The sequence below is a fragment of the Phyllostomus discolor genome, chromosome 3 (assembly GCF_004126475.2).
Source record: "Phyllostomus discolor isolate MPI-MPIP mPhyDis1 chromosome 3, mPhyDis1.pri.v3, whole genome shotgun sequence".
NCBI lineage: Eukaryota > Metazoa > Chordata > Mammalia > Chiroptera > Phyllostomidae > Phyllostomus > Phyllostomus discolor.
The window spans coordinates 182718108-182746101 of NC_040905.2; the positions used below are offsets into that span (position 1 = coordinate 182718108).

Below are 27994 nucleotides of genomic sequence, written 5' to 3' on the forward strand. Positions count from 1 at the left end.
CATATAAAGCCTCACAGGTCATGTTAAGCATTAGAGTCTTTAGCCCTGGCTGGTGTGGCTCAGTGGACTGAGTGCCGGGCCTGTGAACAAAGGGTTGCTGGTTTGATTCCCAGTCAGGGCACTTGCCTGGGTTGCAGGCCAGATTCCCAGAGGGGGGTACAAGAGAGGCAACTACACATTGATGTTTCTTTCCTTCTCTTTCTCCCTTCTTTCCCCTCTCTAAGAGTAAATAAATAAAATATTTTAAAAAAGGATTAGAGTCTTTAGAGTAAGAGCAACAGGGAAACTGTTGAAATGTAAGGGGCTGCATTGTGCATCCCTGCTACTTGGCAGCATTTTCTCTGTTACCTCCTTTCATAGGAAGGAAAGGGAGAAGGCTTTACAAGACTCCTGCTGTGGCCATCTAAGAGAGGGGAGTGTGAAGTAATCTATAGCAGGTCTCTCTCCAAAACAGAATGAGTCCCTCTGCATCTTCATTACCCAAAGAACTAGACATTTGAGGGGAATATGAGTGAGGAATTCAGGGCTGTGAGCTCTGATCAGAAATCCTGTACTGGGTGATGGGCCGTCACTATAAAACTCCTGTTTTTTAGCTGCTGCACCAGTCCCTAGTCAGCCTCTACCTCTCAAAGCTTCCTGTCCCTTCGGATGTTCCAATGCATTGGACATAAGAACTAAGGGACTAAACAGCTAATAGGCTGGGGTGGTGGAATTGCAGCATTCTTGTGGGCAGACACAGGATCCAAAAGTGGGTTCAGGTTTGCAGGAACCAGCACTCAACCAGTGTGTTCCTTCCTGGTTAGCTGGGTCACAGTACCCATGGTGTATGCATGCACACACACAAGTGCATAGTCTTTACGGTCTCTCCTACGTGAGAGAAACTAGCTAGGAGTAGAGATCCTGGCAGCACAGGAATGCTAACGTACCAGGAGGTGGTAGCTGTTTTTAGTCCTCATAGGTTTTTGAACTTGGCTGGAAGGAGGAAAGGACCTAAGAGTGCTAGAGTTGCCCATCCCACCCCTCCTCCACCCTCTCCCAGACCACAGCCCAGCTAAACAGGAAACCAGGCTTGGCTATGTGCCAGTGCTCAGGCTGGGGCAGGAAGCTCAGGAAACAAGTGAGAAAGACCCTCTTCAGCATAGAAAAAGGCTGCTCAGAAATCCCTGGGAAGGTAAGATAAGCTCAGCCCTTGCTACACTCCCTCCCACAGGAGGAAAAGACTAGAGCTGCCACTATTTCCCAGCGTGGTCAAGTGTGGCCCTGGTAGGATTGTAGAGCAGAACCAGAAGCTTCATGGTGGGTGGGGGGTGGGAGAGGAGAGAGGTGTGACAACAGATTCCAAGTAAGGACCCTCCCCCTCAGAAACATAGGTCTACAGTGAAGCAGGATGGGTACCGGAAGCTTGAAGATTTCCTAGGGCCATCTTGGATTGATAAGGAAGGAAATGATGGTATAAGCTAAGGGAAGTGATGGAAAATTAGACCTGAAGGAGAAAGGGCGAACCAAAGGGTCACAGGTTCAATTCCCAGTCAGGGCACATGCCTGGGTTGCAGGCCAGGTCCCCAGTACGGGGGTGTGAGAGGCAACCAGACATGAGTGTTTTTCTCCCTCTCTTTCTCCTTCACTTCCCATCTCTCTAAAAATAAATAAAAGTTTTTTAAAAAGGAGAAAGGGCTAGAGATATCAGTGATACCTGTGGGGATGAAGGCAGAGAACTGACAGTTCTTTGTTGTCTAAATGTGAAGAGAACTCCCGATGAAATAATGGACTGAGGAAACGACTATTAACAGCTGCTAAAAATATTAGGTAAAAAGCCAAAGGTGAACCTTTGTGATGAACAGATCAGGCTAACTACACCACTAATCAATCTGAACATCACAAAAACTAGGACAACCATGTCCCATGTCTCCTGATATGACGCAATAAGAAGTATATAGAATATACTCAGAAGTATTCTTTACAAAAACAATTGAATCTGAATCTGATCAAACCCTGAGATCTAATTAACAATATGCAGAAATACAGTAGACTGAGGACTAAAGATGAAGTAATTATTCACAGTAATCTAGTAGGTGGGTATAGGTGAAACAAGGTTAGTCCTGGATTGATGATTGTTTAATTTGGATGATGAATACTAGGGGGTTCATTTCACCTTTTCTCTACATTGTATATGTTAGAAATTTTCCATGAAAAAATGTTTTAAGACTTTGAGGTTTGCAGACCGGAAACTGCATCCTTCTCTAGTCTACTATTGTATGGGGAGAACAGAAGCAATGGTAGGAATGCGGACTTTTTCAAATGTTTCTTAAGCCCTAAGAGTTGGCCTTTGGGAGCTAAAACAGCAGAATGACACCCCCTACCCCCAGCATCAGTAGTGGGGCACTCCAGGAAGACCCCACTCCAACAGGGCTCTGCAACAGCTATGGCAGGGAGGGGCAGGGACAGGCAGGGCCTCCTCCAGTCCAGTCCCACTCAATGGAACCCCCTCTGGGAGTCCATGGGAGCACAGAGCACTTCCATCTCTAGCCCAGCCTCGTCAAGGTCCTGTCGAATAGGCCGAAGACCCTTCCCATTTGGTGATGAGAAGAATAAACTGTCTCTTTACTCTCACCCCACAAAAGCTCCGTTGGGAAATATAAAAAATGGAAATCACTATCCCCTTAATCACCATCAACCCTTAGATCAGAATGATACAGTAATTCATAGTCCATTTTCACTTGCATGATCTCATTTATTTTATAAATAACCTGACAGTGGTCAGGAACCTAGCTGAAGGTCCTAACACAAGTAGTAGAACTAGAATACACCCAGCTAACTTCCTGCAACCACTGCACAGTGCCTGCCCTGAGGTCCATGCCCCTCACTAGTTCACCCTGAACTCCACACCCCCCAAGGATACTCAAACCAATTCCTCTCATGGGAGTTCCCAGAGGTTTCCTCAGTCCTGTAGTTCAGCTTCTGACTCCTTGAAGAAGCTGAAACATGAGATCCCATCAGGAAGTTGATAGGGAGGCTGACAGATGTCAAACCTTGGTTCCTGACTTGTTCCCTTTGCCAATGTTTGCTACCTTGGACGTCAACCCCAAATTTGGTCTCTCTCCCTAACTTCACATAATTTTCCCACTCTTCTCCAAACCACTGCCCGCTACCACCTCCCTACATCATTACTCCCAGTTGGCCTTTCTCTGAGCTTATGAATGACTCTGAGCCAGGGCTGGAATCAGCAGGCCAGCTGAGAGCAGAGAGGACTTTCTGGAAGCTGAAATCCTCTGGGAACACCTTCAGGATCTGCAGGAAGCCCAGTGGAAGCCACTCTCACCGGCTGCTACAATCTGCATGCCAATGTGGCCCCTGGCTTTCCCATCAGAGGCAGGCTGGCCCCTGAACAGAACTGCTTGTAGCATTTGGGTTTTGTCATAAAGAGAATGTGAACCCCATGCTTGACACATAAAGAATAGGACATCCAGGCTGGTGCTCTTCTTTCCCTTCAAGAGCTACAGATATTTTTTTTTTCCATCTCCAGGAGAATATGTGCAAGTCATACAATGTTGGAGGACAGGTAGGAGCTCATCATCAGCAGAGCTCACTAAATGTTTTACATCACAACTCAGTCAATACCTTCTCCAGCCTCACAATAAAGCTGGCAGCACAGTCATCCATTGGCAGTGCTACCAATGGGAGAGAGGCTGGGTCATCCTCCTATGTTTTCCTACGTCCCTCAGTCCTGTAAACTTGCAAAGGAAGAAAAGCCAGTTTGTAAGGGGTTCAGGCTACCAACTCAGCTGGGGGACCTCACCCCACTAGGGAGCAAGAAGCAAGTCACTCCTTGTCAGAGCATTCTGACACCCTGTGGTCTGAGCTCAAACATCACTTTCTCACAGGAGCCTGACCTGACATCACCAGTGTAATGTGGGAGGCTTTGTTATTCTCTCTCATGCTACCTTGTTCTTGTCTTTTCTATCACTTGTTATACTTTGTAACTGTAATTTTGTTTGTGTACTTTATTTGTTTCATATCTGCCTCTCTCACTGGACTGCCAGCTCAATTAGGCAGGGGCCATGTTTGCTTTATTCATCACATTGTTCCTTGTGTCTGGGACACAGGCTTGCATATAGCATATGCTCAAAATTCATTATTTTTAAATAATGAATGAGTGTCCCAGTCCATGTATCCCCCTGAATCTCCCACAATTGCCCACATGTACCTTCTATTCCACTCACTAATTTCTACCTATTCATCCCCCTTCAGATCTCTACTGGTGCTCTCCTTAGAATAACCTCTCAACTTCCTATCCACTATTACTGATGCTTAAAGCAAATAGTTGTTTTCTTCCGTAGCTCTGTTTCACAAGAGCAAGTCTCTTCTTTGCCAGACTGTAAGCTCTGGGCGCAAAAGCTATCTGCCAAGGAGTTGAAGAGGGGAATTGGGATTCCAGACTCAGAAGACTCTCACCAGACTCAGAACACATCAAAGTGAACAATGCAAATCAGGATATCATATGTATCAAGTTATGGCTAGAGGTTATAGAGGCTTTTAGGATTAGTTGGGAACTCACTAGAATAGTTAGGGAAGGCTTCCTGGAGAAGGGAAATTTATATGGACCTCCAAAGAATGGGTAGAAGTAGAACAGGCAGAGAAGGAGAGTGGAGAGAATCATTAAGAGGAGAGGAGGCATCAGGATGCCAATAGATGAGAGGAGGGGAAGGGCCTGGCTGGATGTATTAGAGAGCTGGCATGAGTGGCAGAAAGTATGGCCAGCTGGGAGAGAAAAATGGCTAGTATAGATGCCTTAAAAGCCAGTGGAGAAATTTAAGTTCATGCATAAGAACTTAATTGGGCCCAAAGTGAAGGAAATATCATGGGCCTGGGAGTCAGAATACCTGGGTTCTAGTCTAGGCCATGCCAATCTCCATCCAATCACCGGGTAGTGGCCGAGCCTATTTACTTTTCTGGGATTCTGCTTACATGTCTATAAAATTGGCAAAAAAGATCTTCCCAACCTCCTTCACAAGGTGGTTTAGGTGTCTTGAAAACATCTTTCATTTACCTAAAAAAGAATTTAAGATAAGAATAAGACAACTGCATCCATAAACTTCACACAACGACAATGTACTGGGGACAGGACAGGTAGAATGGAGGAAGGGTCTCTCCTCATTGAAGGGAAAGAAAAAGGATGCAAGAAGAAGGTGGCACTTTTGTAATGGGCTTTGAAAGACAGAAAAGATTAGCAAAAACACATTAACAGAAAACTATTTTGAGATGTTTACATTGCACGTACATAATAAACTATGTTTATTCCTAAAATGTTGTTCCTAGCTCCTACTTTAGGAAGTGTGACACTTTACACAGTGCACCATGTCTTCTACGTGCCCTGGCCTCTGGCTCAGTTTAAGAACTGCCATCACAGGGAACAGGAGGCCATGGAGTCCAGAGGTAAAAGCATGTTCACACTCCCATCCAATGGCCTTGGTTCCTCCCTGTGAAGACACAAGTAATATGAAGTCTGGCCATATTTACTTTCTTAACTCCAGTCCTTTTTAGGCATTTGAAAATCATACAATGCTTTCCCTGAGACTGTTTTATTACTAAACCAAACAGCCTCAGTTTTTCCAACTGTTCTCACATGATATGGTTTTGATTCCTCTCATCATTCCAATCACTCCCTTTCCTGAATGATGACATCAGCATAGAATGCAGGACTTCAGACAGCCCTGACCAGCACAGCATCTTCTAGGACCTGAACTCCATACTTTTATTAATGCACATTAGCCCAATAGCACATTAGCTTTTCTGGTGGCTATGTCATATAGTAGACTCCCGTTAAGTTTTCTGTCCACAGAAGCACTAGCTCTCTTGGAAGGTCTACCCTAGACTACCCAATCACACAGCCTCACCTAGATTCTTATTTAAATCCCAATGCTGAATTCAGTCAGCTACCACTTTGAAAATAAGAGTCAATATACAGTTATAAGTGAGGTCATAATAAACTAACATGAAAAATAGAACCAGAGACATGGAAACATGGAACGGACTGATAGCTGCAGGAGGGGAGAAGGGAGGGGGGACTGGTGGAAGGAAGGGGAAGGGACTAGTCAAAAAACATGTATGAATGACTCATGGACATGGGCAACGCAGGGGATTGACTGTGGGAGAGAGTGGTAGGCTGGGTGGAGGGGGGGCAAAAGGGAAAACAACTGGGACAATTGTAATAGAATAAACAATAAAAAATAATAATAAGTAAAAAGAGTGAAAACACATGTGGTATAGTTTCTAACAGGTATGAATTCACTACCTCACTAGCCTCAGATGACCCTTACCAGTATCAGCCGCCAGCCTAGCCGAAGATGTCCTTCCAGGTTCTTGCCTTGATTTTACATTGCTAAGGGCTACCCTATTTCAGCTATGTCCTGAGTTCAATATAACAATAGGTACAGCTACTAAATATGATCATGAACCCCAACTGACAATAGTAGAAGTACAATACCAAAATATAATGAGGAGTGGCAGCCTCTCAGTAATCTGGGCTGATCAGGTCACATGGAGAGGCCTGTGTCTAGTTCCACAAGTGAGAAATTCAAAAGTATCTACTAGAGCAGTCAGGGTGATTGGGGCTTTGGAGAAATGGTGGAGATAAAAACAGGGGCTGTTTAGCCTGGGGGTGGGGTTGTGGGTGGGGACTGGGGGAAGAGCTAAGGCTGTATATCCTACCATAGGATATACCTCCTCTATTAGCCTACTCCTTCTTGGTCCTTTGGTCAGGGCTTATATTTTCACCTTAAATTTGGCCAACCACTTATGTGATATTTATGAGATCTCTTCTTGAATCTGCCTCTTTCTCCCTCTTATCTTCTCAGTAGAGCCAAGGATACTCCCTCTCACCTGGCCTATGTATTTATAAAGGGTTATTAACTTTATATCAAGTCAATACTTCAAAAACCCATGCTTAAGATCAGAATAGAGAAGATTTTTCTCTATTCATTTCTTTCTTTCCTTCCTTTCTTCTTCTTCTTTTTTTTTTTTTAAGTAGAATAAGCTTCTGGATCTCCATTAATTTCTTAAAGAGCCATATCATACAAGTCTAGCCCCTCAGTGAAGCAGATTGCTGAGTTAGCTAACATCTCCAAGAACCTTCCTTTCCTGTATTCTTTGCCTAGAATCACTATAATGATTCAAGGCTGTCAGGGTGGCAAGCAGAGTACTAGAGCTGATGTTTCCCCTGCTGAAGACCATGGCAGATATAGAAAACCAACCATGTCATTCTCACTAAACAAGGTCTCTGCCTTAGAATCCACGTTAACATGTGCTCCAGGCAGCCACCATTGATCAATAGGCATTGGCATAAAAGGTAAAATCTGCTTATCATCCATGCTTTATGTAGCCCATGAAGTAGACCACATTTCATATATATAAAACAAATATGCAGGAATGCCTCTTGAGCTGCTGTGATCAGCAGGGACATTTAATGGTACTACAGAGGAAGTACTGAGGAACCCTACTCAGGGAACCAGTTTTTCAGTTTAAATCCCAACTGAGATAGGATTCTTCCTGATGAGAGATTTGAACTATGATCTTTATATTCTTTCCTGCTTAGCAGAACACAAAAGGGCAGAGCACAGCCCAAGGTAAAAAGGAGAAACAGAACTGAGGCATGCGGCAGCCACACCAGTATTAAAAGTAAAGTACTAAATGGGTTAAGTATACAGTATATGAATTACATCTCAATCAAGCTGTCAAAAAATAAGTTAATGGTAAAAATGCTGGTTTGCAACATTATCATTTAGTAGAGGGACTTGAAGGGAAATAAACCCCCCTTAACAGTATCTTGAGAAAAACTAGGCACTTAGTATTTGCTTCTGCACCTAAGTTCACTAAAATCTTCCTACTGATGGCAATAAATTCACACCCTGACGCAAAGCAGCAATATCCCACTAGAAACTAGCATGAGGGAAAATGGTAGGTTATAAAAGAGGCTCAAAAGAACTGAGAAGACTATAAATTCAGACTGAATCAGAAGAGACATGAATTTCTAAGCCAGAGCTTCCCAAAGAGTATTTCATGAAACACATTGGTTCTGCAAGATGTTAATATGAAAAAAGTTTCCATGGTTACATAATCGTGGGAAACATTGGGTTAAACAAAGCTGGAAAGGTTTCTTTATGGCAGAACTTCTCAGAGCCTTGAAAATGCTAATGAACATTGTGATGGGATAGTATGTAGCTTTTCCCAAAGGAATTTGTCTGTAGATACTTTTTCCCCATAAAGCATCTCAAAGGGCCAATATTCCTAAGGATATACTAAGGAACTGCTGGTCTAAGCCATGTTTGGCTGAGGGCTTCACCAGTTCCTTTATAAGGATAAAATTGGAAATTAATATGGGAACTATAAATAATTTATAGCTTGTACATAGTTATGTTTAAGTTAACTACATAGTAAAATATATATGGTTCCCATTCCACAGTTTGGGTGTAGTTAATTCCATAAATCTTAGTTAAAGTATGCCTTCAGGTATTGTTCTGAATAATGGATGGGGTGGACTCTGCTTATGACAGCCAAGAGTCTGGTGATAAAAATGGACAAAACCAGACCAGGAACCACAGTAGCTGGACTCTTTCTGCCTGGGTGTGGCCCCTTACCATATTTACACTTCTCAGGGCCAGAATGGTCATTCAGAGGACACCCTTCATGGCCATTATTGCCTTCTTATTTGTGTACACACTCTCATACATCATCATCATCACCACAGAAGCTTAAAACTGACCCTCAAAAAGTACAACGATCTAATCCTCAATTTTACATCTCTGAATAACAGCAACAAATGCAGGTACATATTTGCTTGAACTGGCTCCTAAGAATGTATAGGGGGCACTCCTACATATCCCCATCTACCCTTCCCCTAGGCCAGACCTTCTGGGCCTCCTTCCCAGCCCACTTCCATATTCCAGAGTCCGTCCCTAAAGACCAGCAGTTCACTCAGCTGATTCACTGTGAGGTCTTCGGGTCATGTGCCAACTTCTGAACTCCAGAGCAAAGTCAGATTCAGAGCTGGTCCCAACTCCACCTGCTTCCTTCCTTCCTTTCTCCCACCCAGAGGGCCAAATTCCCACCAGCATCTTCTTGGGAAACAATGCCTTGAGAGCCTGCCAGGCCAGGCTCTTGCTTCCTTCAGTCAGCACCTCTGGGTATCTGCCCTTAGCCTGACTCTCCCCTTCCCGCCCTTTGTGGGGCTCCCTGCCTCAGTTTTCCAGGGTTTACTGGACAGCATGAAGCAGCTAAACCCAAGAAGCTGAGTGTCCCATGTCCTCTTTCCACACACAAGGCTCCATCTGCCCTTTCAAGGAGGGGAGAGGGCCCCAGAAGCTAATCAGGCTCAAGTAAAGAAGGCTCTGATTTCCATTTCCGTTCACTCTGGGCTATAGTCAGTCAGGCAGCACACAGCTCAGGGATGGAAATGACTCAGCCTGACTCCCAGCTACCATGGGAGAGCCTGCCTACAGAGGCTACACTTGGGGCCTTTAAGAAGCCAAGTTAACTCTGAACAATCTCATCCCAGAAGTCTGCTCCTTCAGCAAATCTTGCCTGGAAGATAGCAGCTTGGGTGCTGCTTCTACCCCAACTGCAGGTTTCCAGGTTGGTCTCAGAGAAAGAAGATATGTGTCCTTTTCTATTCTGACTCTCTCAAGTGAAGTAGTAACTCACACATCCATCCTAGAAGAAATCAGTGAAAGACCCAGCTCAGCTAATCAGTCAGAAAACCATAGGTTTGAACAGAATGATGGTAAATGTCCAGGGCAGAAACTGTGAGATAAAACACTCTGTCAGCCAACAATTTTATTTTTTTTTTACCAAAGTGCTGCCAGAAAAACAAAACAAAACAGAAATGAAAACAAAACACTGTGGCTCTTTGCCGTCTCCAATTCACTTGCATTCATCGAAGCATGTTGCAGGGGAAAGTGCTCATTGGCAGGCATTTCTCAGCATCCTTTTTGAAGCTGTGGGACCAGTGTCAATCTGCTCTTAAGTTTTCTAGGTCTCTGAGTTCCCAATAACTCCAAGAATGCAGCTTCAACAGCAGAGCAAAGGAAAACAGCAGCCTTCTTCCATATAAGCAGTCCCTGAAGCCAAGAAATACACAGTCCCCTGAGTTTTCTGAAGGTGGTGATGGTGCCTCTTGCCATCCAGCTATCTTACCAGAAACCTGGCAAGGGATGCATCCTTGACTCCCTACCTCTCCACCACACCTCCAACCAGGTACCACATCTTGTCTATTCCACTTTATTAGTATCTGTATAGGTCCCCTCCCCTCTTTCAGCTCTAGGTTGAAATAATTTCTTTCTGGATTACTAATGCATCCACCCTCATATCAGTTTTCTGACCTCCTTCTTACCTTCTCTAATCTCTTATCCACTACTGCAGTGTCAGTCCTACACTCAAATTTGATGATGTTATTCCCTTAATGAAAACCCTTCAGCCCTGACTGGGTGGCTCATTTGGTTGGAACATCATCCCGCACCAAAAGACTGTGGGTTTGATTCTCAATTGGGGCACATACCTAGGTTGCAGATTCAATCCCCAGTCAGGGTGTGTTCTGGAGGCAACCAATCAATGTTTCTCTCTCATATCATGTTTCTCTCTCTCTCTCCCTCCCTCTCCTCTTTCCCCTCTCTCTACAAAAATCAAGATACATATCCTTGGGTGTGGATTAAAATAATAAAATACAAAAAAATTAAAGACTTTAATCATTCAAGTGCACCCTTTTGTTTCTTCCTCCATGCCTTTCATCTCATCTTATCAGTCTGCCAAGCTTCTATTCCTCTTCTAAAAGCCAGTTCATGCCCTGGTTGGTGTGGCTCAGTGGACTGAGTGCTGGCCTGCAAACCAAAGGGTTGCTGGTTCGATTCCCAGTCAGGGCACATGCCTGGGTTGCTGGCCAGGTTCCCAGTAGGGGGCGCATGAGAGGCAACCACACACTGATGCTTCTCTCCCTCTCTTTCTCTCTCCCTTTCCCTCTCTGTAAAAGTAAGTAAAATCTTGAAAGAAAGAAAGAAAGAAAGAGAAAGAAAGAAAGAAAAGCCAGTTTAGCAATGACTCCTTTGTGAAGCCTTCCCTAACCACTTGATGGGAGCTCTTCCAGTTTTCCTTTGGCCCTGATGGATCTGGTTCTTCCTTTTTGCAGTGCTCATTATCCTATGGTACCTCAATCCATCTTGACTGTGCAGATATATCCCTAGAGCAAAATTCCGTTTTATGGAGGTCAGTCAGCACAACATCTAGCAGAAAGTAGGTTCTTTGTATTTGTTCATTGATGTGATGAGTAGTAAGGGATGAGATAGAGACCTGAGTAAACCTGATCCTCACTTTACAATATAGGTAAAGAGAAAAGGGTGGGCCTAATCCCAGAACCTAAGAAGTACCACTAGGTCATAAGCCACCTGGACCCATTAAGAGAATCCACCATTAAATTGAAAAGTCATATGACTACAAGGAGGCAACTTGAGACTCCCTGACCAAAGAAAACATGTGGGTCAATTTTCCACAGTGGCTTTTGCTATCTTCACAATGTTCTTTCCGCCACTTCCAGGAGCTGCTGTGGCCCACTCACTGAATTAATGTCCTGACCATCCCCATCCCTGAGTGTCAGGAGGCAGGAGGAGTCTGAAGCTACTTTCTAAGCTCAGGTGGTCAAAGGGTCAGAACTTCAGCATTTCTCATCTTCTCCCAAGGGAGGTATCACCCTCTCTCAGGAGCACCCTCCATTGATCTCCACTCTTTCCTAACATGTATCTAAAACCTTCCTGTAGCCATTTGAGCCCACCCTTCTCCTGGCCAACCACTGGAAAGGTCTCACTTGTCTCTGTCCTTAAGGTACCTGGATCTGAGCATATGCTCATGAACTAAACAAATGAGTTAACATACAACCTGGGCTTCAGGGAGGCCAGACTAGCATTTCTGTCAAGTGCACAGAGACCCTGCCTGGTGTCACCTGTCATTTTTTTCTCTTTGGTCTCGGAAAGCATAGGAAGCAGGGCTTTCCCTGGCACAATTAAGTGCTTAAAAGCTCCTCCCCCCTCAACAAATCTCTTCCTCTTCAGTTGTAGACAAGTAGAAGACATGGACTGTGAGGCTGTACCAACCAGCCCCGCAAATTGACAATAGGAGCAGAGAGCCTACCACTGCTGTTCACCCAAATGGTAGCCAAATTCAACCCAAGTGCTCAACAGAAAGCCTTGGACAGATGGGTGCTCCCCTAGATCAGTGAGGTATGTGGCTTGGATATAGAACTGACACAGAAGATGTGCCCATCTCTAGTGGTTTCTTTGGAAAAATCTGTGCTAGGAAACACTAAAGATTATCTAGGAGATAGACACAGTAGGAGTGGAGCCCAGGGACCAGGTCTCCAAGGGGAACTCTCATTCCTTTTATAAGGAGACAGGAAGAGACCCTGGGGAGCTCCCAGGGATAAGCCCAGGCCTGGTTCAGCTGCTGAGATGCAGGCACACCAATGAAATAATTAGTGTGATGGGAAAAGGAGGGAGGCCACGCCCTCAGGCCAACTCCCACTCCAGACAGAAGGCTCCTCCCAGCTGCTGAAATAGCAGCAGCACCAACAGGGCAGGGATCTCTTCCACTAAGCTGAGAACTAATGTTTAAATTAACACTTTGGAAACACCCACATTTGTTGGCTGTGTCTTCTCCAGCTCCTGCCACTCCTCTAGGGCTCCTCTTTAAGCTTGGCTTTCTCTTTCAAGTAAATAATAAAAAGATAAAGATGCTCTCCCCCTACAGCTAATTTTTCTAAGTGAGAAATGGCCTCTGGATTCTTCCCACCACTATGAGTAGGTGAGGGTTATTTGATGATGGAGCATGTGAAGAGCCTGTATAAGTACAGCTTAGTCCAGAAAGGGTAAATGATGCTGACACCAGCATCACTCGTTGCCTTTAGGGTTTATGGAGACAGTACCCATTCTGCCCTCAGAGGGGCTCATGCTGAGAGAGTGAGAAAAAACAATAAACTTCTGTTGAACTGTGAGCTTCAGGAGGGCAGGGCCATATTTGTGTCTGTGTTGCTAACCACTGTGTCCCCAACACCTAGTATAGTATCTAGAACAGAGCGGATGCTCAATAGGTATTAGGTGAATGAATTTGCTGGATCAATGATATCAGCAAATGATATGAAATGATATGATATTCTTTGGAAGAGAGAATGAGGAGCTATTGTTTAAACTTGAAAGAGATAGTCTTCATTTCACAAATGGAGAAACTAAGTCCAGAGAAGAGGAGGGACTTCCTGGAGGTCTCAATAAATAATGGCAAGAAATTAAATAGGTCACAGCTGAATTCAAGCCTGGGACCCTAGTTTTATGGTATATTCAAATACCCTAACGAACCACTTTGCCTTTCTTTTGTGGTATATCATTTTGGTTCTTTATGCCCTCAAATGAAGACTCTTGGGGAAATGCCACACTAGATTCTGCTGGTCTCAATCATACACAGAGCACTTAAGGAGTTTTGGAAATCCTCTAGGCTTCAACCTGGGAACAAGGGTCAAGAAGCAGAAATCTGCAGGGCAATGTCTATGACCCTCAAATGCGAGATGACTGTGTTGCTGCTTCCATAAGGCTCTCACTCAACCACAACAAAGCAGCCCCTAGCAGAAAAGGGTTCCTATAGCCTTCAACAAAAAAGATCTGAAGGCAATTATAGTCTTTCTGATAAATGTCTCCTTGCACTTCTATCCCAGAGTCACATAGACCAGAAGCAGCTCAGGAGTCTTCTGGGGCCATGGCTCAATCAAACCACCATTAAGAACTTCAGGCAATGATGGAGGCACCAAAGACAACTGAGAGAGCCTGGTGATTCAGTTCCTTTCCCCCTTTCCCTAGACAGTTATTGTCTCCCTTTTTTAGGATCCCCAGATGGGAGGCAAGAACCAACTCATTGCTTTCTACTCCTGACTCACTTGGACCTCCTCCTGCTCCTCCTCCTTCATCCACCCTTTCTTTTGGTTCTTAGATGCTTAGAATTGAAAGGGCAATCTAATTTGACAAGCCAGATTGGCTGAAAAAATAATCTATAAAGGAAAGTCGTCCTTAACCCAGCCAAAGTTCTTCAAGTTTATGAGAAAGACTTCTCACCAAGATTTCCTGGCCCTCCAAATAATCTAATGATGCCAACAGGCTAGCATTTCTCTCCCCATTTTAATATGGTGTGCTTTTATAAAGCTTCTCTTTTGACTTCTGGAACTGCATAAGTAGTCACAAAAGGGGTAAACACTTTTAACCTCCTGTTGGGTAGCCTCTAATGATTCTATCACCTCCCAAAAGGTGTGGCTTAGAGTAGATCATGGGTTCCTGCCAAGGTCTGTCTTGGTTGATGTAATAGGCAGGTTACTTGCTCAGGAAGCTACAGGCACATCTGCAAGCCAAGGACCTGGGGGCCCAAGGGTAGAACTAGTTCCTCACCTCCAGGCCTAACACAGGGAAGAGGCTTAGGGAGCCCAACATCTTCAAGGCTTGGAGAGCTCTGTTAGGTTACAGCATAGCACAGAGAACAGGGCACCCAACCTTCAGGTTTCTGGCCTGCTCTGCTTCCTTCCAGCTCCCCCTAAGGCTCCAAGAGGGAAAGAAGAAGGAAAAGCTAACAGAACAGAGCCTGGGCACTCCCTTGCTCCCCCTTCTCCCTATACGGGCTGGCTAGGCCTTGCTGTCTTCAACCTGGAGGCGGACAAGCCAGTCAGGTGCCCCGCCCCTCCCCTCCTCGGGGCGGTGGGCAGCGGGCACAGTCTGCCCTAGGCCTGGCTTTGGTGCGACCGTGTCGCCCTCCCCCTTCCATCCCCTCTGCGCCGGCATCGATGACATCATTCCTCCCTGACACCCTGACCGTGGACTGGCGGTAGGATAGGCGCCCAGCAAGGCTCCAAGCACGTAGGCCTAGAATGATGGGGACTCTTCCAAACGGTGGGCACTGGAGCTCCAGCGCAGCCCCGCCCCCTCTCCTGTCGGTTCCGGAGCTCTCTCATCCGCGCCTCTGATTCTCCATCTCGCCGCTGCACTCTCTCCTCCCCGGCTCCCGTACCGCCAATTTAGACTACTTGCGCTCTCCTCCGGAGAAGAAGGGAATTCCCAGGTCCTGCACCGACCCCTTGCCCTTACCAGCCCCTGCCCCCGCGTTCTCATCCAAATCCAGCAAACTGGCGGGCAGGCCCTCCTCCTCTACAAGCCTATTCCAATCCCTCTTAGCCTGACTGCTCTCCGACCCCCTCCCCCGCCCTGAGCATGACAGGCCTCCAGCGCTAAACGCCTTCCCATCTCTCATGCCAGCCCACTGGGCCTGCCGCCCGCGGTGCCCCATGACAGTTCCCTTCCTTTCCCAGCTATGGGCCTCCGTTGGTGTACACTATTGTGCTCGGCTCAATTCCATCCCACGGCGCTCCCAGTAGTTCCCTTGGCCTACCTCCTCAGACCCTGCCCTCCGCCCTTACAGGCCCCTTTGCCGTCACCTCGCGGATTCTCCCACCGTTTTCAAGTCCTGCAGGTCCCCCTCCCCAGAGATGTGTTTTCATGGCTCTCTTTGCCCCATTCCAAGGCTCTCCCTTAGTACAGTCCCTTAGGCCTGATTCCCTCCGCCCCCTCCGGGCCCAGGCCTGCCCGCCGCCCGCCCCCTCACCAGCGGCTGCATCTCCGAGTGCGCGGTGGGCACCTGGAACCGGTCGATCTCCTCCATCATGGTGCCGGCGAGCGAGCGGGCCCGGGGCCGGGCGCGGCCAGGGACGCCAACAGGACCGCGTGGGGCGGCGGCCCCAGGAGCCGGGTGGGTGGTGCAGACTAGGCCGCCCCGGACGAGTCGGGCGGGCAGGCGGCCGAGCGGATCGACGGGTGGGAGTGGGGCGGGAGGTTCGCTGGCAGGCTAAGGCCCGCGTGGCTCCGTGGGCTTGTCTAGCAGTACGCGGCTGTGGCGGGGCCGAGCCGCAGGTCTGGCCTCGCCTCCTCCTCCGCCGCCGCCTCCTGTCAGCAGCTCAGCCACTGCGGTGACTCGGCAACTCCACTTCCGGGTCCGGGACACCGCCTGAATGTGCATCATTCATGAGGGGGCGGTGCCTGGTCCCACAGCCCCTCCCACATGCTGGAGTTACTAGCGCGCGGCCACGGATCGAATTATTCCTGAGGGGGCGGGACTTAGTGAAACCGAGCTTCCCCGCACGCCCAGCCCCGCCTCCCCCTCGAGTTTGGATGGGGCGTTGGTAGCGCCTGCGCCCTGGATGCCCGTTGGTTGCTGGGTAACCGCGTGGGGGCGGAGCCGATTCCCTCCTGCAAAGGCGTGGAGACCCTCTACGACGGCTGTCCCCAAAGAACCCCTACGACTGGGAGTTGAAGTGAAAGAGAATCCGGGTTTCCTGTGAGTGATCGAGGGGACGGACAAATTTCTTGTCTTTAGGCGAAGGAGCGTTCTGTAGACCCTCGAAGTGTTAAGGTGCTTCCTGCTTCTTTGAAGATGCCCCCGAAACCGCTGCCACGTAGGCAGGTAATCCTTCAACCTGCTCTCTTGAGATGAACTCTGACCTTCACCGCCAATGACTACTGATCATACCTGTCCTACTGATCCTTCATTTTCCTTTCCCTGTTGACCTGTAACCTCCTCTCTCCTTGTGACCTCTGGCCTGTGTTCCCTCTGACCTCCGACATTGTCTTGCATTCTCCCACTAATCCTAGCCACCTCTCCCACACTGCCCCTGACCCACTGTTGCCTACCTCCTTTTCACTTGTCCTCCCCTTACTATTCCATTACTTCACTTCACTCCCTCTACAGATCCATCCTCCTTAACTCCCCACCCCCACTAATAGATCAACATGTCCAGCTATTGCCCTTACATTCTTGTCCCAAAGAAATTATTTTTCCAGCACTTTGCTGTGTGACTGGTGCTGGGGTAAGTGTGGACACAGAGGGAGTACAAGAGAAGTGTACAGGAGACACAGGACAGATTATGTGCCAGAGTGGTTTAGATTTTCCATGCCTGGAGACTTGTGAAGAGAGACAGGTCAGGTACAGGGGAAGAGGAGAGAGATCCCTTTCCCATCCCTGCCCTCACTCACACACTGCACGCCCCAAACACATTCCTCCAAATATTTCTGGAGCCTCCTATGTCTCTCTTCCTTGTGAGCCCCTGGTCCACTCCTGTGACTCAGTCAGTCATGTGAACATTGTGTTCTTGTTGTCACCTGGCCAGATGCTATCCCTTCTCACAGGAAACCCCAAAATCACCCCCCTTACCCACTCAGAACAGAGAATTTTCCTCCGCAGCCTGTCCCTGGAAGGTGAGGGCCCAGCTTTTTGAGGAACCCTCTGTGATGAAGCCACTTAGTCCTTCAAAAATCACTTTTTCTAAACTTTTTGTGAATTACTACTCTGGGACTAATAGGCAGTTTCTGGCTCTATGAGGCAAGACTTCTACTTATTTATTCTAAATTTTCCTCACTCAGGCCTAGGTAGTTTGAAGTGTGGAGAGCAAATCTATGTCCCATGCTGGTTGTGACTTTACATGTTTTGGTCTGATCTCCTCCATACTAGCCTTTGTTCCTTTGCTTCCTTAACTTGGCCTTCCATAGCCGGTGGACCCATCTAAGATCTCTGCAACTATGGGGAGGCTGCTTTTCCCATATGGCCATACCCTAGTGTTGTGGTGGGATTGAACTTTATTTTGAGGGTCATGTGTGTACTGGGCTTGAGCCTACTGACTTTGAACTTACATATAGTTTGTTTTAAATTCAGCATTGCTAGGGTCTGGTTTACATACAATGAAATGGATCATTTTAGTTGTCCATGTCAACAAGGTTTGACAAATATGTACATTTGTGGCCTTGACCTCTGTGGCTCAGTAGGTTGGGCGTTGTCCAGCGAAGTGAAAAGTTGCTAGTTCAATTCCCAGTCAGGACACATGCCAGTGTTGTCGGAGTGCATACAAGAAGCAACTGATGGACGTTTCTCTCACCTTGATGTTTCTCTCCCTCTCTTTCTCCCTCTCTTCCCCTCTCTCTACAAATAAATAAATAAAATCTTCTTTAAAAATTTGTACATTTGTGAACCACTCCTACAATAAAGATATAGGATACTTCCTCTTCCCTGAAATGGTCCCTTGTGCCTCATCCCAGTCTGTTTTCCTGAACTTCCCAACCCCAGGTAACCACTGGTCTGCTGTCACTACTGATTAGATTTTTCTTTTCTAGCATTTACAGTTTGAACAAGCTTAGGGATAAGTTTTTCCAGCCGATTAGGGGAGACATTAGAGGCTAATTAGACTGAGAGATGAGAGAGGTGGCAGCAGACAGGAAGCAGAGAAACCTGGGTCATCTGGCCCTGCACACACCCTCCCACAGGGAAGGGTTGTTTTAGCACAATGTGAATATTGGTGTGTGGGGTGTAAGAAAAGGCTGGGTTATACTAGGTTGTATTCATCACCGTCTTGTCTCAGTAAAGCCTGGTCTGAGTCAGTGATGAGCTGATTGTGGGACAACCTAGAGAGGTTTGAGGAGTTGTCCCAGTCATCTAGGAAATCAGTCCAGTGGGGGGAGACAGAACACAGGCATACAAAGATAAGGGAAAATAGGCTCTCTGGAACTGAGGAGGGAGACATCCAGATTGGAGCTGCAGAAAAGCTTCAGGAAGGAGGCAGCTATGACTCCGATGCCTGCAATGGATAGGGAAGATCAGGGTTGGGATTATTAAGGGACAGAGAAGAGTTTAAACTGCACTGTTCATGTTGCTCCACTGATCAGACCTTTCAGTCGCTCCCTCTTACTCTTAGGATAGAGTACCAAAAGTCCAACTTGCTTTGTACGGCCTGCAGAGCCTTGCAAGGTTTAGCCTTTGCTACCCACCCTACTTCAGATCTCACCATTGCTCTGTGAAAATTTCACAGCCACAGCACACTGAACTGCCCTCACTTCCTGGAAAGTGACATCCACATTCTCTTTCTCCTCTAGGCTTTGAAAATGCTGCTTTCTCTGCCTGCCTGAGTGCCTAATGCAACCTCTTCTGTCTGTTGCTACCTGCTCCATGCCACCCTGCCCCAAATATCTCCTTCATCCCCTCTTCGAATATCACGCCTCAGGTTTGCTACCGTATTCTCCTACATGGGATTAAGTACTCTTTAAGGAGGCAGGATCAGGTGATATCCCCACTAGAATATAAACTGTGATGGCAAGGATTATGTCTACCTTGTTCATTGTTGATTCCCTTGACCTAACACAATGCCTGGAATATATTAACTTCTGAAAATGAGTTGAATATGAATTCTGAATGCCTCAAGCAGTTTGGAAATTTTACTCTGAGTGTGTTTGAAGGACAGGAAAAGATAGAGAGAGAAGTAGGAAGAGATAAAGAAATATCACAGTAGAAGTATGTTTTTCTGGGTTCATGTTAGTACCTGCTTTGGTAATAGGGCTATGAATGATTCATATTTGAACTACATATACCCATGCTTAAAAGCTGGGGTTGGAGATTAAGAGATGGAACATTCTGCCCTGGCTGGCATAGCTCAGTGGATTGAGTGCGGGCTGTGAACCAAAGTGTCGCAGGTTCGATTCCCTGCAACATGCCTGGGTTGTAGGCCATGACCCCCAGCAGCCACACATTGATGTTTCTCTCTCTCTCTATCTCCCTCCCTTCCCTTTCTAAAAATAAATAAATAAAATCTTAAAAAAAAAGAGATCGAACATTCTGATGAGAAAAAGTCATTTTCATTTAACAATTATTTGTTGAGAACCTACTATGTGCCAGGTACTGGTTTAGGTATTAATGATAGAACAAGAAACAAAAGAATCAAAAACCCCTGCACTTATGGAGCTTAACTTTTAGTGGGAGGTAATTGTCAATAAACAAATAAGTAAAATGTATAGTTTATCAGACGGCGTGGTAGGTATCAAGAAGAAAAATAAAACAGGAAAATAGGCGAGGAAGTTCAGGGAATCAGAAGAATATGATTTAAATATAGTGCTCAGGGAAGGCCTCATACAGGCGACATCTGAGAAAGACTGAAGGAAGCAAAAGCTATGTGATATCTGGGGGCACAGGCATTCCAGACCAAGGGCCTGGCAAGTATAAAGGAGGACGGGGGCTTTCTATACATGTTCTGGATCAGCAAGGAAGCAAGAGGGGAGAAGTGGCAGGAAAGAAGATCAGAGAGGTGCATCTCTCTACCCCAGAGGGTTAATCACATAGCCCATTGCATGTTAAATTGATCGTAATGAAGCTCCATGAATCACAATGTGTCATTGAAATGAATGTCAGGCACCATAAACCATGACCAGCTCAAAACCTCACTGGTAATGCCCCAATAACAAAGTGTTCTTCCTGAAAATTTCGAGAATTCTAGCTGGCTGCATGGGTAAATGTGCGGGAGGAGCTTTGCAACATTGCCAAATATTGCCTGGCAGCCAGACTTCTTAGTAGAGAACTGAATTAAAATCTTCTGTGAACTCCAGTTAAAAGCTAATTTTAGTTCATGACTAACAAATTTTAGTACTCCTTTATAACTCAGTTGGTTACCATAAAAAATATGAAAGTCTGGAATTTTATATTACTTGCCTGTAAGAGCAAAAGAAAAGAGTTGCATTTTTGGATCATTTGGTGGTCTCTCCAGAGGCCCCTCTGAGACAATATAGTAATACTGATCTTAATGAGGGTGACTGGGGTTGGAGTGAGAGGGCACGACTGTGTACCAGGCTAAAATAAATGAGATAATTCAGAGATTTGGAGGCTAGTGACTGGGCTTGAGATCCACAGAAGAAGGGACAGGAGAGGGTGAGCAGAATGCAGGGGAAGCTGACATGTTTCTGTATGTCCAAAGTAAGATATCCTCACTCTTGTGAACCTCCATAGTGCCATCTTATACCTCTTACCTTCCTTAAGTCCTAAATATAACCCTTTGCCCATATACCTCCTAAATATCTCTCAATGTAAACCACTCTTTTCATACTTGCTCCACCCCCCTAGCCCACCTACAGAGTTGCTGTAAAAGCCCTGTGAGAAGTATTTCCCTCACTCATTCATGCCCCTTCCAGTCGATTCTCTACACTGTATCAAGTGGTATTTTAAAACTTTCGGTCTGCCTGGCTGGCGTAGCTCAGTGGATTGAGCTCGGGCTGGGAACCAAAGTGTCCCAGGTTCGATTCCCAGCCAGGGTACATTCCTGGGTTGCAGGCCATAACCCCCAGCAACCGCACATTGATGTCTCTCTCTCTCTCTCTCCCTTCCTTCCCTCCCTAAAAATAAATTAAAAAAATAAAATCTTTAAAACTTTCGGTCTGATTATGTCATCCTCTACTTAGAACCCTTCAGTATCTTCCCATTGCTCTTTGGATGGGGACCACATTTTTAGAGAACCCTTCAGTTACTTGTATGGGCTCAGGCCTGCTTGGGTCTCTAAGCCTTACCTTGTACTACTTTCCCCCCTATTATTGCTGTACTTCAGTTATATGTGCTGCCCCCTCTTTCTGGAACACTCTTCACACCTTTCCTCACACATGTACTCACTCCCAAGATTTCAGCCCAAATGTCAATCCCTACAACCCGCTCCAGTGCTTCCTGCCTTGTTAATGAAGATAGTGTTAAGTTTCCCCTATTATATAGCCTTGTTACTCTTGATCCTTTCTCCTCTTTCATGCATCACAGTGTGTAATTATTCATTTGTTTGTGTAATTATTTGATTTTATTGTATCTCCTATTAAATTGGAGCTCCTTGAGATTGGGGCCTGTGGATGTTTTTGCTCACAACTGTATTCTCAGTTCCTAACACAATGACCATCATCATATCAGAAGCTTTTAACAAATTATTATTGAATGAGTGATGGACTGTGGTTGGGAAGTAGCACGGGGTGCTATGGAAGCATGTGGTAGGATGTCCCTAACACTGATTTAATTAGGGAACACTTGTGGGAGGAACACTATGATTGGAGACTTGGAAAGAGGAAGGAGTCTAAAATGTAGGATAAAGTGGGAGGCAGAGAAGTTAGAAGACAACAACGAAGAATAGTGTCCTAGAAGCCTAAGGAAGAGCATGTTTATAATCAGTTTACAGTGTTTATAGAGTATGTGGTCAGCCATATTGCATGCTGCTAAGAGGTCACTGAAGATAAGAACTAGACATAGAATAATTAGTAAGTCACTGGGGACCTTGGGAAGAACAATTTCAAATGTAAAAGCCAGACTGAATTGAGCTAAGAAGGCAGTAAAGACCATGTAGACGGGATTTTTTGAGATGAAAGTAAAATTCTAATATGTTAAATGCCAAGGGGAGGAACCCTGGCATAGATAGAAGAAACTGAAGAGGAAGGAGACAGATAAACTAATGGGTAGAGCCAAGTCTCTGAGGAGGTGAGAATGGATGAGTTACGGACAGAAGGTGGAAGGAACACTTTGTAACAGGAGAGGAGAAAGGAGGAATGGATGAATGCAAGATGATAATTCAGAGGTTTAGTGGCAGGAAGTTGAGAGAGTTTTCTCTTCTCTTTCCCTAGGAGTGTTATGAAATTCCTTATGGAAGTGATAACTAGAAAACAAATTTTGCCAATGGCTGTTCCATTTTGTTATGATTACAGCCATGCTATTTTCAGAGTTACGGTCTGAGGTTTGTCATGCACAATTATCAGATTACAAAACAGCTGTGAACATTTGAGGCCAGAACTTGGTCTCCTCCCCTGTTTGCTGTGGAGCCTAATACACTGTCAGTACTCAGTACATGTCAGGTACTCAAATAATAAAGGCAGAGAGCTCTTGTGCTTATCCCTGGGCTTTGCAGCCGGCAAGCTGATGCTGAAGAGTAATTTTCATTCTCTGGCTCCAGCTGTGAGCAAGCCACTTGAAATTGTTCTCTGTCAGTTAGGACTTTGTAGAAAGTATTCAGTCTTCCCAATTGCTGAAACAGAGGTGAATGGAAGAAGCAAGCATAGGACACGGCTATTGATTAAATGTTGATTCCACTGCTTTGTGCCTCATGACACTTGGTCCTAATAATGGAGTCACTGGATTCTGTATGGTGGGTTTATGTGCTCCATTTATGTCACCTCCTAGGCTGAGTACCCTTGAAGTGGGACCAACTCAACCTTGGTGGTTCTTTAGTTATTATCCTAGGATCTGGCACATAGTAAATGCTTAATAAATAGTAGGCAAATGCATAATGACTGAATGAATTCAGTGATGTGTAAATAAATGAATAATGAAAAGGTACATACTGCAGTATTCTGAATACTAGCTTTTTCTAGGCTTTCAGGAAAAGCAGTTCAGGCTTCCTTCATCCTGTTGAAGCAGCCTAATTCTCTTAATTATGTGAGGACCCTACTCCTGATGCTAAGCTTGTTTTCCTTTCATCTTACATTCCTTTTATTTTCTTTTTACCTTACATTCATTTTCTCATTTACTTATTTCCATGTGTCACATATTTGGCCTCAACTCTTGCTTTGGGACAAGTTGGAATGCAAATGGGTAAAAAAGTCTACTGATCCCTAGACAGACATGCGGTTCCAAGCCTCTGTATCTTTGTTAATGATTTTGTTCCCTCTGCCTAAAATACCCAGGTCTTTTCTACTTCTCCTGCCTGGAAGTAGAAAACTTCTACTTTATGGGCCTGGAAAACTCTAGGACACATATCTATTAGATAAGCAATCTATGTTGCAAAGAACAGCAATTCACTCAAGTTACCTCAAATAAAGGGAGGAGGCGGATGAAGAGGGAAGGTGGGTATGTTGGGGGTTGTGGGTGGGTATTATAAATACATGGATAGCCTAGAATTGGAATTGGAAAACTACTGGTCCTAAAACAGATGTAAGTAGCAATTACTTTCTCCATATCTCTCATGGCCTCTCTACTTCTCCTAGCAATTATGTTTCATTCCCTATTTTTATTTTCCAGCCAGCCAACTTTTCTATGGTTTCTACTAAACACCCTTTATTGTGTTTCTAGCTTATTATGGCTGCTCTGGCCTCTCTCTAACTCACAAGGATTCCATCAATATCTTCATCCAACCGCCAGTGCTCTCTGTAGTCCTGGTTCATACTCTTGGAGAAGAAATCTGATTGATCCCAGCTCATCTGTTTATGCTAGGCTGCATCCAGGAGGAACAAGATCCTATACCTCTCTTAATAGCCAAAGCTGTGAGGAAGGTAGTTTTCCTTAGAAGGAGGTGTGATTTTTCCTTGGCTCCTTCAGTTCAAGGTATAACCTGCTTTATTCCAAAGTAACGTCTACACTGTTTCTGATAAATCTTTTTAATGCATTGTACATGAAGGGCCTCAGATTTTTTCCAGCCCAATGTATTCTTTCAGAGCTGATATTTACATTACAAAAGGTTCTGTCCTTTACACAAGACTTTAAGGTATTTTTTTTAAATAGCACATTTCTGCAATGAATTTTAAAATACAACACACTTTATACATAACTTTTAAAGAACTTGACATATGGGACTTATATTCTGGCCATGCTGGAGCCATTCCTGGTGAACTTGACATCCCACTATAAACAACTGTAATCCTGGATACAATGTATGAGGCAACTGTTTGAGGCATTCCTTACCAACAGTGATTCCTGAAGGAAGGAAAACACACATAAGTTGTGTGTTTATCCTCACTTTCTGCCTAGGACAATTGTAGTTCAGGGCAATAGATCCAAAGGAGAGTATGATGACACCAGTGAGATAACCCAGATGTTGGAATTAGCAGACTGTGACTTTAAAGCAGCTGTTATAAATATATCTATAAACTTAAAGAAAATACTGAGTTAATGGATGGGGAATCTAAGCAGAAAAATGGAGACAATGAAAAAATATATATTGGAAATGAAAAGTGTATGGGATGGGACTAACAGCTAAATGTGAAGGTGGATCCATTGAAATTATCCAACATGAAGAGCAGCGAGAAACAAGATTAGAAAACAAAAAGGGACCTTAGTGGCTTGTGGGAATATGTTATATATGTGTCTGGGACCTATATATAGTTGGAATCCCAGAAGGAAAGAGAGAAGGGAAAAATAGTTGAAGACATAATGATAAAAAATATCTTAAATTTGATGGAAAACATACAGTATTATCAGAAGCTCAGTAAGCCCCAAGAAGGAGAAATACAAAACAAACAAACAAATAAAAACTACACCTAGGACCCTCATAGTCAAAATATTGAAAACCAAAGATAAAAATAAAACCTTGAAAATAGCCAAAGAAAAATGACACATTTCATACAGGAGAATAATGATATGATTATGGCTGACTTCTCACCATAAGCAACAGAGGTCAGAAGATGATGAAATGGCATATTTAAAGCACTGAAAGAAGATTATTGTCAACTGAAAATTTTATATCCAGCAAAAACACCCTTATAAAAAAGAAGGATAAAATAAGTATGTGTTCAGATAAACTAAAGCTGAATTGCTCATCAATGAACCTTTACTATAAGAAGTACTAAAGAGCCCTGGCTGGCCTTGCTCAATGGATTGAGCACCAGCCTTCAAACCAAAGGATCACAGGTTCAATTCCCAGTCAGGGCGCATGCCTGGGTTGCAGACCAGGTCCCCAGTAGGGAGTGCATGAGAGGCAACTACACATTGATGTTTCTCTCCCTGTCTTTCTCCCTCCCTTCCCCTCTGTCTAAAAATAAATAAAATCTTTAAAAAGTACTAAAGAAAGTTTTTTAGGACTAAAGAAAGTTTTTTAGGCTGAAGAAAAATAATACTTGATGGAAGCTCTATCTATAGTAAGGACCAAAGAGTACTAGAAATGGTAAATATATGGCTAAAGGCAGAAGACTAGCTTTTTTTTCTTCTGTTATGTTTCTTAAAAGATGACAGCTTAAAGCATAAATAATACCATTGTAAGGTGGGGCTTATACTGTACATAGAAATAAAATACATAACAACAGTAGGACAAGGGGTGAGGTGGTGGTGGTAAATGGAATTCAAATGTTATAAGTAGTGAAATAGGAAGTTGTGAAATAGGAAGTTGGTTGTATGGTATCTATTTCATTGGTTCAATTCCCAGTCAGGGCACATGCCTGGGTTGCAGGCCAGGTCCCCAGTAGGGGGTGCATGAAAGGCAACCACACATTGATGTTTCTCTCCCTTTCTTTCTCCCTCCCTTCCCTTCTCTCTAAAAATAAATAAAATATTTTTAAAAAAAGAACTAAGTAGGCTTCAAGACAATAAATATTCCCAAAGATAAATAAGAATATTTTATAACAATAAAGGGCTGATTCAAGAGGAGGCATAATCACAAATGTGTATACACCCATTAATAGAACTTCAAAATATCTGAATCAAAAACTGACAGAGCAAAAGGGAGAAATAGAAAATATACAAGTATAATTTCTGGTTGGGAATTTTGATAGTCTTTTTTTAGTAGCTGAAAGATACAAAAGATCTGTTAACTGTCTTGACCTACTTGACATTTATAGAACACTACACCCAAGAACTGTAGAATGAAAATTATACCCAAGAACTACAGGATGGTCATAAAACTAGGCCACATACTAGGACATAAAATAAGTCTCAGTATATTTGAAAAGATTAAAATCTGACAGACTTTAACTCAATTCAAACATCCCTCCGTGAAAGAACCTCAGCATAGCAGGAATAGTTTGACCAAAATAGGATTAAATTAAAAGTAAATAGCAATGCTTTAAATCCTCAAATATTTGTAAATTAAAGAACATACTTCTAAATAATGCATGTCAAAAAGCACAAGAGAAATTAGAAAACATTTTTAATTGAATGGTAATGAAAACACAACATCACAAATTGTGAAGAGCTACAAATGTGCTTAATGGAAATGTAAACTTTATTTTTTTATTTTTGATATATTTTATTGATTATGCTATTATAGTTGTCCCATTTTTTCTCCCCTTCATTCCCCTCTGCCCTGCAGCCCCCCTCCCACCAACATTTCCCCACTTTAATTCATGTCCATGGATTATACATATAAGTTCTTTGGCTTCTGCATTTCTCAAACTAATCTTAACTCCCCTCTGCGTATTTTGTACCTACCATTTATGCTTCTTATTCCCTGTATCTTTCCCCCCATTCTCTCCCTGCCCCCTCCCTGCAAATAACCCTCCATGTGATCTACATTTCTATGATTCTTTTCCTGTTCTAGTTGTTTGCTTAGTTTGCTTTTGTTTTTTAGGTTCAGTTGTTGATAGCTGTGAGATTGTTTTCATTTTACTGTTCATAGTTTTGATCATCTTCTTTTTCTTAGGTAAGTCCCTTTAACATTTCATAGAATAAGGGCTTGGTGATGATAAACTCCTTTAACTTGACCTTATCTGGGAAGCACTTTATCTGCCCTCCTATTCTAAATGGTAGCTTTGTTGGATAGAGTAATCTTGGACATAGGTCCTTGCCTTTCATGACTTTAAATAATTGTTTTCAGCCTCTTATTGCCTGTAAGGTTTCTTTTGAGAAATCAGCTGATAGCCTTATGGGCACTCCTCTGTAAGAGTCTCACACATGTTGGACCCCAAAATAACCACACCAAGATACATCATAACTGAAATGTCAAAGGTTAAAGATAAAGAAAAAATCTTAAAAGCAGCAAGAGAAAAGGAGACAGTTACCTACAAAGGAGTTCCCATAAGACTATCAGCTGATTTCTCAAAAGGAACTTTGCAGGCAAGAAGGGGCTGGAAAGAAGTATTCCAAGTCATGAAAAGCAAGCACCTACAACCAAGGTTACTGTATCCAGCAAAGCTATCATTTAGAATGGAAGGGCAGATAAAGTGCTTCTCAGACAAGGTGAAGCTAAAGGAGTTCATCATCACCAAGCCATTATTACATGAACTGTTAAAGGGACTTATTTAAGAAAAAGAACATCAAAACTATGAACATTAAAATGGTAACAAATTCACAACTATCAACAACTGAATCTAAAACAACAAACTAAGCAAACAACCAGAACAAGAACAGAATCATAGATATGGAGATCATTTGGAGGATTTTCAGTGGGGAGGGGGAAAGAGGAGAATGG

At 44.3% G+C, this 27994-nt stretch overlaps 2 protein-coding genes across 9 annotated transcripts in view; one reads left to right on the top strand and one right to left on the bottom strand.

The window, feature by feature from the left end:
• Nucleotides 1–16056, bottom strand: part of FAM219A (family with sequence similarity 219 member A) — a 52896-nt gene extending 36840 nt beyond the window's left edge. For 2 of the 8 annotated variants that reach the window (XM_028518961.2, XM_036021854.1), the window contains exon 1: nucleotides 15664–16054. In XM_028518961.2, the coding sequence (XP_028374762.1) occupies nucleotides 15664–15723 (60 nt within the window). In that variant the 5' untranslated portion in view covers nucleotides 15724–16054. Of the gene's footprint in view, nucleotides 1–15663 lie in introns of all 8 variants that reach the window. The other 6 variants (XM_028518958.2, XM_036021853.1, XM_036021852.1 and 3 more) reach the window with 5 other exon arrangements.
• Nucleotides 16057–16278: 222 nt separating this feature from the next.
• The window catches only part of DNAI1 (dynein axonemal intermediate chain 1), a 58352-nt gene continuing 46636 nt past the window's right edge, over nucleotides 16279–27994 (top strand). Inside the window, exon 1 of the mRNA XM_028513327.2 lies at nucleotides 16279–16518. Within this exon, the coding sequence (XP_028369128.1) occupies nucleotides 16489–16518 (30 nt within the window). The 5' untranslated portion in view covers nucleotides 16279–16488. The remainder of the gene's footprint in view (nucleotides 16519–27994) is intronic.